The sequence below is a fragment of the Bidens hawaiensis genome, unplaced genomic scaffold, assembly GCF_021521415.1.
Source record: "Bidens hawaiensis isolate Kalapana, Puna unplaced genomic scaffold, B.hawaiensis_p1.1 tig00001087_1, whole genome shotgun sequence".
NCBI classification, from domain to species: Eukaryota; Viridiplantae; Streptophyta; class Magnoliopsida; order Asterales; family Asteraceae; genus Bidens; species Bidens hawaiensis.
In genome coordinates, this window is record NW_027491062.1 from 4,115,527 (window position 1) to 4,132,444 (window position 16,918).

General features: G+C 33.0%; 1 protein-coding gene across 1 annotated transcript; it reads left to right on the plus strand.

Annotated features, from left to right (window-relative positions):
* The first annotated feature begins 930 nt into the window (after nucleotides 1-930).
* LOC143557455 (RHOMBOID-like protein 12, mitochondrial) lies at nucleotides 931-5,535 on the plus strand. The gene is made up of 8 exons (XM_077046523.1): nucleotides 931-1,486; nucleotides 2,716-2,839; nucleotides 2,935-3,054; nucleotides 3,152-3,262; nucleotides 4,327-4,371; nucleotides 4,461-4,565; nucleotides 4,881-4,922; nucleotides 5,105-5,535. The coding sequence occupies exons 1-8, from the start codon at nucleotides 1,128-1,130 to the stop codon at nucleotides 5,192-5,194; spliced, it is 996 nt and encodes a 331-aa protein (XP_076902638.1). The 5' UTR covers nucleotides 931-1,127; the 3' UTR covers nucleotides 5,195-5,535.
* Nucleotides 5,536-16,918: the final 11,383 nt, after the last annotated feature.

A 16,918-nucleotide genomic window follows, 5' to 3' on the forward strand; every position in this document is an offset into this window, starting at 1 on the left:
ATTTTCGTACTTTGCCTCTCACTTGTGTTCATAAACCTCAGCTGGAACCACCGCATTTGCCACAACCACCGGTTTCTTCCGAGCTACGTTGCACCATTGTCGCAATCGCTAGTAACTAACGTCTCAAACACCACCACCATCGTTGTTCTACTTTGAATTCTGGCATTGTGCACAAGTGCTCAACCAAACAACTTTTGCTTGTAACACCAGACGTCATCATCGCTACCACCTTTACTGCTAGAGTCGCTATAGATTAATTTTGATTAATTGATCTTAATTTAGTGAAGATGTTTTGTCGGTCTTCCTGATACAAAATATTTCAGAAGGGGTAAAATAGTTATTTTATATAATTATTCAGATGTCCAACCAAATAACACTACTGAATTACATACTCTTACTCAGTCAAACCTCTTACTAACTCAACATAGCATTTACTGACGCAAAGGTGGCCAAGCAACCTTTTAGTTGTTGACCGCAAACCCACGCCCTTAATTCACACCCTTAATTTTAAATTGTCATTTAAAATATATTAAAAATATACAATTAAATAAATAAAAATATATGTACTACAAATTTCCATATATATTGTTAAGTAGTTTGAACCAGAGAGTTAACTGAACCGAAACTAAACTGATTTGAAATCGATTATGTAGAAACCGGTTTAGTACCAATTAAATCCGTAGGTTCAGAACCCGTTTGAAAATTTTCTCATCAAAATCGGTTCTAAACCGGTTAACCAACCGAAACCAATCATAACCTGACCAAAAACCTGTTTCAACCCGAACAAAACCGATCATAAACCATTTTCCACTTTTGATAACAATCATAACCTGACCAAAAACCTGTTTCAACCCGAACAAAACCGATCATAAACCATTTTCCACTTTTGATAACTAAACCGAACCAGTTTCAACCTAAACCGATTTTAAATTTTAAACCCTTATTGTAGTTCACACATTTCCTTTTGTGCCATAACATTTTCAGGTAGTTTATACATGTCAACACTATAGAATCTCACACCAAATGACCTTCGTTTTCATTTATAAATTAGGGCTTCAACTTTCAAACATCTTGAGTATTTGGAATACATTCGCATAATATAATAGTATATATAATATTATCACACCATGCGTAACCTATTTACTCTTAAGCTAATCACCCAAAACCCAAGAAAATTTGTCCCACAAACCTTCCGATCAGACCCACTTCCGGTCCACCGGACCACCAATGCCACCCCACACCACCACCACCACAGTTTCTCGAACCACACCGGTTGTTTTCAGCAGTTTCAGGAAGTGCCCACCAGGTGTTTGATGAAATGTCTTTCGAACCCGGTTGTATTTAACCGGGTTTTATTTGATGGTTTCTTGAAGTTGAAAGAAACCAACAAGTTGGCTTTGGGTTTTGAGAAGTTTGGGTTTTTAAGTGCTCAGTTTAGTAGACACAATTTTCGGTTTAATCAAACAGTTGGTTTCCAAAGAAATTGGTAATTTCTATTTTTTTTTAAATATTTTTATGTTTAATTGCTAGTTGTAGTATAATTTGTGAAGTGGATTATGAGAAGTTTGGGTCTTTAAGAGATCAATTCAGTAGACACAATTTTCTGTTCAATCAAACAGTTGGTTTCGCCATTCAAAGGGGGTTGCGGCGCAGCTTGTTGCCAGCTTACCTGCCTTTTTATTGTAATTGGATCCTTTTTTATGGAAAATATAATGAAAAAACAGTTGGTTACCAAAAAAATGGTAATTTCTTTTTATGTTTAATTTGCTAGTTGTGAAGTGGACTATGCTTGAAATGGATGATTATAGGTTTTTCTTTATCATATGATGATGTAATTAGTTTTTTTTCCGGTTCAATTTGGAGGGGGTGAAAGTCAAGAACTATAGGAAGAACACATTATTTTAAGTATAAATACTGATCATGTTAGGATTAAACACACACGAACACAATTGAAAGCAATAAATGACATAGGGAACGCGATTTGGTCTAAAGTGACCTACGTTCACAAAGGGGCAACTTGGTTATTCTTTTATTTGAGTGATTATACTTTTTTATCACTTGATGATGTAATTTTTTTTTAATTTTTTTTTTAGTTTTTGTTGGTTCAATTTGGAGGGGGTGAAAGTCAAGAACCCTAGGAAGAGTACATTTTTTTAATATCAATACTGATCATGTTAGGATTAAAGACACACAAATACGAACGAAAGAAATAAACGACACAGGGATTTAAGGTGTTCGGTTTGAACTGGCACGTGTCCACAGAGCAACTAGGTTAGTAATTTATTTGAGTGATAACTGATTACATGTACATAGGCATGTGTATATTGAGATTACAAATTTAGTGTACACACGTTTAAGAAACAAACAGACAAATGGGCTAGGGTTGGCTGCCCCTCAAACCCGCGCGCCTCTCTTTCTCATGATCTCGTCTTAACCGACCCAAGGCTTACGAAACCCAATAGATCAAACTATATGTTTTGTTGTTTTTGAATGAATAAAGTGAATAACTGATTATTGTCGTGTTTGTATTCATGCCATTGCTTCTGTAAATCCAAGGTGACACTTTTTCATCATCTGAAAGCAACAGTTTAGCCATAAAGTGAATAGTTTTCTCCACATGATATTTTGTAGTCATTCACCTTTACAACTTTGGGCTTTGTGGAGTCAGTGTAAGCATGTTTACGTATGATAACATGTTCATTGTTATGTTCACAGGTTGTCACAGTTGAGAAGGAGACTCACAACTGATGGTGTTGTAATAGGCCTGATTGTAACAAATGTAGCTGTGTTTCTGTTATGGAGGGTTGCTGACCCTCAATTCATGATGAAGAATTTCATGGTGAGTTGTATATCGTTATGTTGTTTGTTATCAAACACCGTGACCTACTGACTAGTCTTATCAGTGTCACTAATTTAATCATTTGATCAATACAGACACAATTGGACAACTTTAAAAGTGGACGGTTACATACCATGATAACGTCTGCATTCAGTCATAACGAAGTTGGACATATCGTTACAAACATGATCGGGCTTTATTTCTTTGGGAGGAGTGTAAGTTTATTATATAAAATAGCTAGGAATTATGTTTACAGAGTTACTTGAATTAACACTTTTGATCACTAATATTTTTTATTGCTTCATTAAACAGATTGGATACCAGTTCGGGCCTGAATTTCTGCTCAAATTATACCTAGCCGGGGCTTTCGTTGGTTCAGTCTTCTACTTTGTGCACCATGCTTTTTTGGCCACATCATCAAAGGTACAAGTGTACAACGCTTCTAACCATTTTAAGAATTAATTTATTATAAACTATTTTGATTTGTCACTTGCTTCTCCCCATCCCATCTGTTTTAATAATTCTGTTACATATAGCACCCCAATTATATTTGTTTTTGAACTATGACTATCATTGGTATACATAGAGGTGGCTATTTCGACCCACCATATATGTAGGGCTGTAAACAAAGCGAGTGTTCGGTGAACATTCGTGAATTGTTTGGCGGAAAGTTCGTTTCCAGACATGAACAGAACTTTTTGTGCATTAAGGCTTAAGCTAAACGAACGAACAGAACTTTTGCAGTCGTTTATGTTTGTTTATTTACTTCATTTATGCTTGTTGGTTTAACCTTGTTTGTTTACGTTCATTTATATATTTATTTAGGCCATAGTTTTAGTCTAGTTTTATGAATCGAAAAAATATCACACAATACAATTTAGCCTAGTTTTACTATTTTTTTAGGCCCACCAAATTGATGCCTTGTTTACTTTTAATCTAATTGGTGTTTGCTATATTATGCTCGTATATATTTATTTTTTTATGTTCAGTTATGTTAGTTCATTTATGACCGTTTGTGTTTGTCTATCTTCATGAGCCGTTTGTTGATACTATTAACGAACGAGCATGAACACAAACAAACACATTTATTTTTTAAACAACCGGACACAAATAAGAACACAAACACGAACAACCTCTGTAAGTATTCGTTTGGGTCAGTCGTTCATTCATTTGTTCAGTTAACGAACGAACACGAACAACCTCTGTTCGTATTTGTTCGACTCGTTTACAAGCCTTGGTTAATTTAGGTTATAATTTTTCTTCTTAATGGGCCAAATTGGTAAACTCTGAAAAGTTAGCTAAAATGAGAACTGGTTTGTAAGTTGCCTAGAGTGTATTCTGAATTCATAGAATCTAATGAATCCTATATTAACATAACTTAGATTATTAAATATTACTTAGCACATTAATTATTTATAAATAAAAATTTAATCAAATTTCACAATTAAGGCATAACTTTATTGATGCATTTTTTTTGTTTACAACAGGACAGGCGATTGTTTGAACCAGACCCTTCAAGAGTTCCAGGGCTGGTACGTTAAAAACGTCTTCGTTTTACAAAGGTTTGATCGTCTAATGACGTTACATATGACTTGCAACTTTGGTTTTTTCATACTTTTAGGGAGCAAGTGGTGCAGTGAATGCTATCATGCTACTTGATATCTTTCTTAATCCTAAAAAAACTATTTATCTCGAGTTCATAATACCAGTTCCCGCTATCTTACTGGTATGTTTACTTCTTTTCTTTTTTGATAATTTCATATGTCTCCTTAAAACTTGGTATAATATATAATATCATATTTACGTGATAAAAAATCATGATATCAAACCATTTATAAATTTATGACATTAAAACCCTTTATTTAAATCTTGCATTAGTTTATGAGAGTTTGGAGTAATGAGAAAGTGAAGTGTATAATGGTCATATTGTATTGAATGTAATGGGTAAATATGATATCATTATATTACTGCAAAAATCATGCAAACCTTTAGTTTTTTTTTCCAGTATTTGTTACGCGTTTGTTTCATGTGTTTATATCAGGGGATATTTCTAGTTGGCCATGATGTGATGAAAATATTAGAGGTATGCTTCTTAAATGTTTAATCTGAAATCACAAGTCTACAACAGAAATACACGTTGACTTTATTTTTCGTTTTCAAAATCAAAAAATTGACTTTCTTTAACCAAAAGTCAAATGAGAAGTTGAAAGCCACTTGCTTCTTTTTACATTTCATACGTGTAATTGTTATGGTCAACTGTTTCAGGGAAATAGTCAAATCTCAGGATCTGCTCACTTGGGTGGTGCTGCGGTTGCTGCCATAGCGTGGGCACGACTTAGGAAGGGGCGGTTTTAAACTTAATTGCTTTCGTAGCGTCTAATTATATATGCATTCATGAAAACTAAATGTATCGGTGAGTTTGTTGGCTGGTCGGGTCGGGTGGGGTTAAATGGTCAGTGAGCTTGTTGACTTGTGTTGAATGTCAACACCATTTGTGGGTATTTTCAATCTTTGAAGAAGACTTGTGTCATTAGTCATGATGAGAATGCATTCTAATTTAATTTAACTAGTTTTTTAACGTGCGCTTTGCCGTGGAGACTTAAACTCGGGAGAAATTAACCAACGCTGAAACGTTACCGCCCTCATGTTAAAACGTTTAAGATGGTCTTTAGATTAACGAAAAGTAACAAAAGGCTTTAAACATCTCCCTTTAACAAACAACTCGTTGAAGCTCTAAATACTACACAAAATTCTTACGCATTTTACATCAACATTTTACTAACGAACGAAAACGAAATCCTAACCAAATAATGTATCCAAAGAAACACAACTGAGAAAAAAAAACTTATTTGTAAGATGCCTTTGTAGAACACCAATCCCTAACACCAATCCACTACTTCAATTCTCATCAATTATCTAAACAACAGAATTATGAAAACATTAACAAAAACATTAGTTTTCGTTATTCTGGATAAAGTAGTCGGGACTTTGTACCAAGCTGTAAATCACCACCGGTATCGTCATACGCAAACAAATTAACGGCTAGTGGCGTTTGATGATTAACAGTGGTTGAGCGGCGACGATTGCGTCAACCATCACAACCGTAAATCACCAATGCCACCTTTGTTGCAAAAAATCGGCGGTTGACTGGTGGTTAAGTCGAAGAAAACCATTAGAACTGTGTTGCGTGTAGAACGACCGGAACGGTAAGGTTGAAAAGTGCAAAAGTTTTTGACAAATGTATTGAACAAAAAGAAGGGATATCAACAAACGTTTTGCAAAAATGACTAGGTGAAAACAAAGCATAAACAACTTGTACATCTTGCAAGTTATATTGAACAACTAACTAATAGTGTTTAATGTGAGTGTATGAAATGTTGGTGTTAAATACATACTAGTATTTTGACCCTCGCGTTGCGACGAGGTGTGAAACCTTAACCGAAGAAATTAACAACGTTCAAAAGTTACCACAAAATCAGTCGATAATTAACATTATGAAGTAACAAATCAAAGTAATCGCACTGTGTGGAATTGCAAAATATATAAACAACCACAAAAGCAAAACTCAAATTCTTTGACCGGTAATGGAACATGATCTTGCCCAACATCTTTTGATATGACTTTGAAAAGGATTAAACTTTAAGATCCTTTACACATATGTGCATAGAAGAGTTGTAAGGTAAGTATCAAAGTTTGTACAAATTGTTAATAGTAGAATTTGTGAGAGGGTAGTTATTTGGTTTTTAATATATATATAAATATATAATATAATGAGAAACTTCTTTGGTTGGGCCTGGACTAATTGAACAATTGAATTTGGGGTTATGATTGCTTTCACTAATTTTAATAACGGGTCTAATTTATGTGGATACAAGAATATGAATAAAAGTTGTCAATTATATCATATGAAAAAAAGAAAATGAAAATGATATAAGTTGAGTAATAAGAAATTTTGAATATATATATATACCATATAAAACTAAAGTTTTGTCATATAAATTGTTTGCGTGTTTGTGTACGCGTGTTTAATATTTACACAAATAGAATGAAATTTTGTAGAATATAAAGAAGTGACCAGTGTGTGTTAGTGCATGTATACACCTTTATATTAAAGCAGTGCAAAATAAGAGTTTGTATGGTGTCAAAAGGCGAAAAGCGAAATGACAATAAAATGCCGATTACCAACCGTGCATCCAATAAGGACATGTCTCATCACTTAAATATCGATTATTGGTTCTTTGATCTTGATTTAATAACAACCAAATTCGAGTGAAAACTTGATTTATTCCAATTATTGTTGTCTCTCAATTGAGTGGCAAACATGAAGTGATTTATACAAGAAATTTGTTCATAGAGTTTTTTATTTCTTGGTATTTCCTCATGTAGTATATGTACCTTCAAATGCCACCATATTTAGCAAGTTTTGATTAAGCTGTATACCCTAAATAAAGAAAAAAAAGATGACCATGTGTGTCATAAAATTAGTTCACTTTTTTTAAAAAGTCAAAACAATTTACATTTCTAAATATTAACCAGGGTTGAGGGTCGAAATCCTGCAAGTTGCAGACACAAGTGGTTAGTTCGGTTTGAGTCGGTTCTTGTATACAAGTTCAATATTTTTTTAAGATTTGATAATCGTTTGGTTTTGGTTATGTTGGTCCTAGCTCGTAGCGTGGTACATTTTGGTTTCGGTTAAATCAGTATCTGACCCTCAACAAAACACTATTTCTTTATGATAAAAAGAATTGCTCATCATACATTAGGTAAAAATATACCTATATTCATGAAATTGATCCATGAAATCACATCACATAATCTCGAAATCATCAATATTTATCCAATTAATCATCGGTTCACTGAAAAAAACAAATCTGGGTCGTTAATCGATCATTTTTTGACCTTTCTTCACGAAAAACGTTTTTGAGTGTAATTATGAAAAACATATATGGATTTGAGCGTAATGGGTTTAAACACTGAGCGTTTTTGTAAAATGGCTTGAGCGTGATTTACGTACCTGTTATATGTTTAACAACTATTGTACGATAACTTTACTCAAATTTTAAATTGTGTTTGTATTTTTTTTACTAAATTTTCTATCCAAGTATTGAAATATAGGCATTTTCTTTTTAGCAAATATATCTTGTCGGTTCCGATTAATTCGGTTGAGTTTTTGTAGGCAAACAAAAAGTTTTAATTTTTTTTTGATTATTTTAGATCGTTAATTCAATTTGTGGATGGATTTATACACGTCCCTTTGTTTTATCTTTTAAGATATGAGTCATTTTGTCCCTCCTAATTTAGAGAAATGCCATAAATAATTAATCATGCAATTATCAAGCATTAAATAATGGATTTAGGAATACTTTGGAATTGGATTGAACCACATCAATTCGATCGTGGCGTTGATTTGATTTGGTTAATATTCTATTTAAACAATTATTATTCTTATTACTATAAAAAGACTATTGTTTAGGTGTTAATGATTATAAGCCAAATCACGCATTATATCAAAAAGACATTGATATATTAACTACATTTTAAGTAGCACGAGTGATTTGTTTTTTTTTTTTCTGAAAAAAAAAATCGTTTTCCACCTAAATCCTTGTAACCTTCTTCTACCCACCATCTACATTTTGAAAGAGTGGATATCGTACTACTAGACCATTTGGTTATGAGTACAAAAATAAATAAATAAATTTGTGTTTATAAAATGATTTGTAACTAGTAAACTACGATATCCTTTTAAATGAAAAACGTATAAAGAAAAAAAAACAAAGAAGTTGTGCTAATACAATGATGGTATTTTAAAGTCACGATAACATTTATATCGTATGCTAAGTATACTAGGGTGTCAATTGTTTAAGTTGATGATTTTGGGTTGACAAGATCTATAGGTTAATAGGAGAATCCAAACACAACCTCTCTAGTTATTTGTGTCCAATCCATTAAAGATAACCTGGATATGGTAAAATCGTTTTGTGTTTATGGCCGGTGTATTTAAACATCTAATAGCTTCAACTCAATGGAACCATTTTTTTTTATATTAACAAATCTGGGGTTATATATTTAACCCGAGATAAAAAGAATGGGATAGAAAAAACTAAAGAACATACAATTAGAAATGAGTAGTTAATAACTAAAGTTGTAGAAAAAAGAGATGGTGGAAAGTTATAAAGGAATTCCACTTCTAAAAATGAATAATTTTACTTTGTTGAAAGTCATTTTTTATATCTCTTCTTCCATCTCGAAACTTTAGTCGCAACGTATTCATCATATGTTAGTGGAGACTGGATAGTCATAGATAGAGTGGTCGTTAAGAGGACACACCTCATCCCTGGATGACTCGTCTCTGACGGGTCCTTATAGTTATATTTCCTCCCATGTCGATAGTGATGTTAACCATAATTCAGGGCTTAGGTACAATTGTTCAACGCTCACAATTACTCCCAATCCAAGGGTAAGTCGTGTGAATAGCCAAGCCTGCCCAACTTAGTGATCAAACATACGTGAAACACCTTTGTTGTTGCCTCCTATTGGCGATTTTACGACGATGAAGATGCTTACTTCCATAACAAAGTTATTTAAATCAACTGAAGCTCTCATACCACTTGATGTGGACGGATACATAATTATATGACTCCAATATTACGCAATGATTAAATCAAAAGCTTCAAAATTAACGGGCTCTAGTAAAGTTAGCCTTTCAAAAAAAAAAAAAAAAACCATCAATAACCGAATGGTTCTAACAAACCTCAAAGCGTATCTACACTAATTTAGATAAAATTAATTGAACTCCAAACAATAACCAAAAAGGTTTAGTTTAACCCCAAGACTAATTATGGTGGAAGGCCATGGGTGGCGCCCCATGGTCGTGTGGCTTGTTTCTGTTGGTTGACAACTCTCTATTTTAACATCCGTTAATGCTTTAGCGTCTTCGCCCTTGACGCCCCTACGTAATGGTGCATAGTATATCTATAATGAATCGTGACTAAAATACAAAATAAATGCTCCTAATGATGAACATGGGAGTGAATGCAAAAGGCAGAAATATCATTTCACGTCTATATATTTATATATTGATATAGATGCAATGTAGGATTTTAAGGGGTACCATACCTATTTGAGAGACGTCTCTATGCTATGGCATATGCTAACTGTGGATAAACACATTACAAAGATATGATTCTCTTTTTCTATCCATTACAAACAAATATTATTCTTACAATGATTTTGATTATAAACTATTATAAAATATGCACCGTTGGCTTGTGTGTTATAGGGAAACTAACATTTACTTTTTTATTAAACAACATTGTTAAAGTTTAAATTAGGAATATCTTATACGAGTTCGATTTGAACTTATATAAAAAAATGCTTAAAGTTCGTAATTGAATGAAGAGAGAATGAAATGAACAAGGGAATGAAATGGATCATTACCATTCTTTTTTCTTATTTGGTTAATCCATGAGAATGAAACTAATTATTACTTTATATTGTTTGGTATCCAAGAAAATTGTAGGAATGAAATATAAATTATAAAAAACACTCCTATCTCAAAAGATTTTTTTTATCAGAATAAAAAATATGCAATGATGACGGTAGTGGTAGCTTCGGCGACGAAAATGGTGATGGTGGCGGTGGTGGTGTTGGTGGTCAGCCGTCATGGGCAATGGTTGTAGTAGTGGTGGGGGTGGCGGTGGTCAAGAGTGGTAGAATTGGTAGCGATGGCGATGGTAAGGTGGCAACGACGGTGGTGGCGGTTAGACAATGGATGTGGTGGTTACATCGACGCTAGTGGTGACGACGGTGGCGGTGGTAGCACTGTGGTAAGGTGGTGGTGGTGGCGGCGCCTATGGCGGTTGAGGTGGTCACAAGAGCTCAATTGTTATTTATTTTCCTTCAAGGCATATTTTAATAATTAATAACATATGTTTTATAACCTACACAATGGACGGGTCATGTTGACCATTTGACGATCTAAGTGATTATGGGTCGACATGTAATTATCCAAGTACTCGCCTGGAAAACATAATACGTACGATTGTGTGTCAGAACTTATAACCAAATATGGTTTTGGTAGCAATACAAATGTAAAAAAAAATTGCAAGAACATGATGGATACGCTGCTTGTACATCCTATATATAAGTGCCCTTATTGTATTTTCATTTGGAGCATTTATCGAGCCATATGAAGATCCGTGTTATGTTAAATATAAAAAGAAACTTTTATTTGAAAATTTTCTTTAAATAATTTTATTTTATTTAACCAACTCTTGTCGTAGTTTTTCCTTAAGTAGAAAATACTGCGACATCCGTCAATTTTCGGTTATTTAATTTACCTCACCCGGGCTTGTATTCGAATCTTATAATTAATTAAATCGAGTGTTTATTAGTATTTTGTGTTATTTAAATCATTTGATAATGCAATATGGTAAAAGATCCTTTAAAACACCTAAATCGGGCTAAAAGCGTATTTCCGGAAGCTATAGAGACCAAAAATGCCAAATTAGGAAAGTTGCCAAACCCACCTCGCCGCGTCACACGACGAGGGTGGCCTTAGTTGGCCACGCGACGCGACCACAGGGTTGTTGCAGATCAGACTTTGGTTTTTATCGATTTCAGCTCGTTTAGCTCATTTTTGACTCGTTTATACCCGTTTAAGCCCCAATCTTCATCCAAATCTCGTTGTAATTCAAATCTATTAATTCTAGAACACTTCCTAGCATACACATCCAAAATCCACGAATTTTATCAACTAATTAAAGATAGTTATCAAGATTTATTTATTGTTTATCATACCAAAGTTTAAGTTTTAAACAAGTTTAGTGATTTATTGATAAACATGAAGCTATAATTCGATTCTTATATAAACCAAGGTCCCTTATAATTCATTCTATGCTCCTAAATCATAAATTTACCTTCTCATACACGAATTCAAGTTCTAGCTCAAGTGTTCTTCGTCGGTTGACTTTCAAAAGTCAAAGTTCTTCATCCTCTCGATCTCTCTTAGTTCTAATCCAAATTCGGGTAAGTTTGTACATAAAAGTTGTTCTAATTCATCATATGATTAAAAGCCCTCATTCAATTTTAAAGTGTTGAGGGGCTATCATGTCCAGTTTTATTAAATTCGTTTTAGGGTTCATGTTGGGGTAAAATTGGGGATTATGCAATTAATGAACCTTCTCGTCGAAATTAGCTTTTGGCCCAGAAGACTTTTATGTTTATTTTCACTTTTTACATCTGATGGACCAGAAACCGAACTCTGATTCGTTGTTTAGACTCTGACCCGCATCAGCTTGCTTAAAACTCGTTTATTTCATAAATTGAGTTATATTTATCCGTTTGTTGTGATTCCAATGGCGTTATTCATGGTTTTGACTTTAGTTTATTATCTCAAATTTGTAGGTATGATTTTGTTGGATCAATTATCACGTTAATTTCCTCATTTATTAATATTTTATTATTATCTCGAGGAAATAATAAAGGTGAGTAATTACACCACTCTTTTTCATATTTTATTGAAGGGTGGGGGGTACATGCGTACCATATCTATCAAAAATTTTTTATATACAACTATACCTCGTCAGCCACAATTCGATATTATGTGTTTATGGATTTATTGTTCATTGATGACATGCTATATGTGTTTATTTTTATTATTTGGTGTTTGAATAATCTCATCCTCATCAAGTATGCATACCTTACCCCGGTAAGCTCGCTTTGTGCTAGACCGAAAGGGTCCACATCTGTTTTATTTGGTAATTATTATATGTCATCAATGTTTTAATTGTTTATATTCACATACGAATTGTTTATTTACAATATAATAATACATCAAAACTTGTGTATTGCTCACTCAAATTATGTTGATCAAACTCTATTTTTACATGTGTTACAGGCTTACAAGTGTGGTAGTTCAAGAGTTGGATTGTCGAGAAGACATTTAGTTATACTTTAGGTTGTTTAAGAAATATACAAGTTATTTGCATAATCATTATTATTGACTTTGTGATGTATTTTGATTATATGAAATTCAATAATTAGTTATTGTCATTATTATTAATAGTGTCTTGTGAGCCACTTCGCAATAAGTTATACTGAGGTATATTCCGCCGTAGGTTGGGGTGTGACATGATACAAACATTTTCAATAGTTTATATGATAAGTAAAGGATTTTGTTACGCTTTTAGAAGCTATATCTTGAAAAATAGTGAGATCCAAACGGCTGGGAGGGAAAAAGACGGGATACTCGAATGGGATTGTTGAATGTGTCCAAAGATATATTTATTTTATATTTACAATTAAATCTTAAGAATATCATTACTTATATTATTTGAATATGAGAAATTAGTCATTTTATTAAAATATGGGATAAGGAGTGTATACTCAATCTATTCAAACATACATAATTTATAATATGGATTCTCACTCATCTAAGACGTTTAGTCAGACACAAACAAAACATCTTATGAGAACTTATCATGTGATACATCATATAACTCCGAAGTCCGACCTGAAAACAGACTCATTCTAAAATAATAGAAAGTTCTCTAACTATTCTCTCAAAGATTATTACTCTCAAGTTGTATAAAATTACTAGTGGGTAAAGTCGTGTTTTACTTGCACAAGTGAAGAGTGTAGTTGTGCAATACCAATTTGATTTCGGATATCAGTTTTCGACATTGCTGAATCCTTGAGGATAGGTACAAAATGTTAGCTTTAAATACCTCTCTTATAAGTATTCATATAGTAAGCATACCAATAATTGTTTTTTTTGCTTGAGCAATTCTTTGTTGAATAACTATTCCTCTAAAGTCTTAAGTAAATCTTGAGCTCACTGCGAATTTAAAAAGAAAAAGTCTTTGTCAAATACACATAGTGAGATTTCGGTTTATATTTATATCAGTACTAAACTTACAGTAGGACCGGATACATTTTAATATTTGTATCAAGTAGCTAAAACCTGAATTGATTTATATTGTTACTTTTTATTTTCAATATGGCTTAAGCTTGTTATGTTATAATAAGAATTTTACATACAAAAGAATTTTTATACAATTTTTTTTTCTTTTTAAATTTTATAATGTGTACGTTATTAAATCTTCTAAATATTTATCAAATAATGATTTATATTTAAATAGTTAGGACAATAAAATGATGAAAGTGGTGATGTGTAAAAAGTGGGTACTGGGTGGTATGAGTTGTGGGGAGTATGTGACTGAAGAATTTGTTGTTTGTGATGATCATTTGGTTGATTATGTCAAGAAGAGAGAGTTGGGGGTCTCTAGGTTTCATCATCACATGTTTGATACTATCACTTTCTGTATATTTCGTCAATATTGGGAAATTATCACTCTCATTCTGAGTGTTGGTCAAAAGGGATTTACAGTAGTCAAAGAGCAAGGACAAGGTAACCCTCATTTTATCATTTTTGGACATTATTTTGCAGACACTTGGTTACAAAGGTGATTGATAGGTCATAGGTGTAAAGTTGCAAAATAATCAAAATGATTATTTTTAGAAACAAGCAAACAAATTTTAATGGGTAGCGGTTAGACCGATTATGTTTAATGCAACAAATTATCAAGAAAACGCCTATGCAATTAATGCGCTAAAAAATCAGATTTCAATCAAAGACCAATATTCGAGATATAGTTAACGTAGTGGGATATCAATGATTTTAACATTATGTAAAATTTATATATATAGTGATTTAAGACAAGCAATTTAGTATATTCTTCTGCCCTTAACAAATTAACATTTTGTAACTTGCAAAAACTAACAATTGTAGCAAGTATGAACTGATTAAGACTTAAAACACTAACGTGAAACACTAGCAATTGACAAATAAGACTTAAAACACTAATAGCAACAATAAGAAGAAAGACGAATAAAAGAACTAAAAAGAAAGGTACTTAGATCGAGAAAATCGGTGATATATCGGTCAAAATATGGCCAAATATCAATCAAATATTAGTTAATGTCGTTGATATTATCGGTACCAATATTCTAACGAATGGTTTGATCGATATTTCAATGGAAACCGATATAACACCGATATTTGCTGCGTAGGAAAACACATACACGTAAGGCATGAGTATTAGATTTGGGGGTGTTGAGGTGGATGCGTAGGCATGTAAGGTTGTGTCGGATAAGAACTGAGGTTTTCGGGAGTGACTGGGGGGTAGCTAGCATATCTGGTAAGATAATAGAAGGAAAATTAAGATGGTTTTGACATGTGAAGAGGAGACAAACGAAACGCTGGGTAAGTAAGTGGAAAGCCTCATTGCAGAGGGTAAGATGGTAAATGCAAGCCCATCATATTCAAGGAAAGCCACATTTTATTACGGGTTTGCTAGAGACATCCAGGGTTTTTTAGAAACACCCAACCTATCTGTCGAAGATAGGCCTATCCGCCAAGGATAGTCCTTAAAAGTTGTGTCTTTTTGTCCTTTTCTTGATTTTCTTTTGTTTTTTATGACTTTTTGTTTTATTTTGTTTGTTTTTGCTTTTGTATTAGCAATTAAAAAAATACATCTTTTAATATTTTTCATTTTCAACAGTTAGTTATACTTAATTGGTTCGATTTTAAATTTGACATGAAACAACATAAATAAAACGATATTTATATATACATATTAAATTCATTGCAACGAGTTCGTACAAAAACAAATTGTAAAAATCAATATAAACTGCAGCACCACCCGCGTCATCGTCTCGTTTGCGTGTGGTGGGCTTATCCCCAGCATCATCGTCTTCGTCGTTGTAACGTTCTGGATTTTTCGTATATGTAATCGTTTATGTTTACCCGACTCGGGAATGTAAATCGGATCTTTCTTATTAAGAAAATCTTGAATTTATGAGTATTTAATTTTATTTAATACATTTTATATCTTCCTATTATTCAAATTCGTTAAACAATTCTATTTAAATATATGAATTAGTTCAATAAAATTAGTAGCTAAAACAAATTTAAGAATTTTATTAATTAAAGTCCCAAACTTTGGTTTAAGAGAATGTAAATCAACCTGATCTTGGTATTAAACCAAGTTTGTTTCAAACACACCATAAACTTAGAAATTTAAATAATATAAAATGAAACATACTTTAAAAATGTTAGGAAATATTTTTGGTGATTTGAATAGTGACTAGCTCGTTAAAACGAGAAGTTTGACTTTTACTCGATCTTACCCGAAACTTGGTTTAAAATGAAAAATATTTAAAAATGCATTTTTTATAAAATTACTAATACAAAGGCAAAAAACAAACAAAATAAAAAAATAAAATAAAAGAAAAGACAAGAAAAAGACAAAAAAAACAAAAAGAATTAAAATAAAAAACAAGAAAAAGACAAAAAGACACGACTTTTAAGGGCTATCCTTGACGGATAGACCTATCCCGGTGGATAGATTGGATGTTTTTAATTTTTCTTTGGTGTTTTGTAACATCCCGTTTTCTCGTTTCGTTTAATAAAATAAAAGATGAGTTATTATGAGTTAGGCTTGTGTTGGGTTAAGTAACATTGGTAATGGACTTGGGTTAATAAGAAAATGAGGAAAAGACCATGGGCTTAAGGCCATGACCCATGATATAAATACCATAATTATTATTAATTAATTCATTCTAATCCATTCCATACATCACCCAAAATACACACTTAAGATCTTTCTCTCTTCCTCTCTTTCTCTGGACCGAAACTAAGAAGAAGAATCGATCCCGACCCGAGGTCATGATAGTATGATATTGTATGGACCCAAACCCGCTAGATTTAGTCGTGAAACGACGAGCCGACAACCTTAAACCGTTAAAGACACGAGATCCGGGTGGAATCGGGTATAAACCGATCGAAAGATGAGCTTAGGGGTCACCCTAGCTCAGATCTGGATCGAACGGGCCGAAAAACGGTGAAAAACAGTGGAAAATAACTTAAATCTCGCTTTTCCGGCGAGATCCCAGTTTTTCGGCGATGGTTGCGCTGGAAAAGCGTGTACGAGGATGTCAGAGAATATTCTGACATTCTGACCTAACCTTAATTCGTTAGCGGGGAAATGACGATCTAGCAAGTGATTCGTTAAGGAA

Coding starts and splice junctions, on each gene's coding strand:
- LOC143557455 (XM_077046523.1), top strand. CDS start 1,128: ATGCGTAACCTATTTACTCTTAAGCTAATCACCCAAAACCCAAGAAAA. Junction 2,840..2,934: donor TCATGATGAAGAATTTCATG/GTGAGTTGTATA, acceptor TGATCAATACAG/ACACAATTGGACAACTTTAA. Junction 4,566..4,880: donor CAGTTCCCGCTATCTTACTG/GTATGTTTACTT, acceptor TGTTTATATCAG/GGGATATTTCTAGTTGGCCA.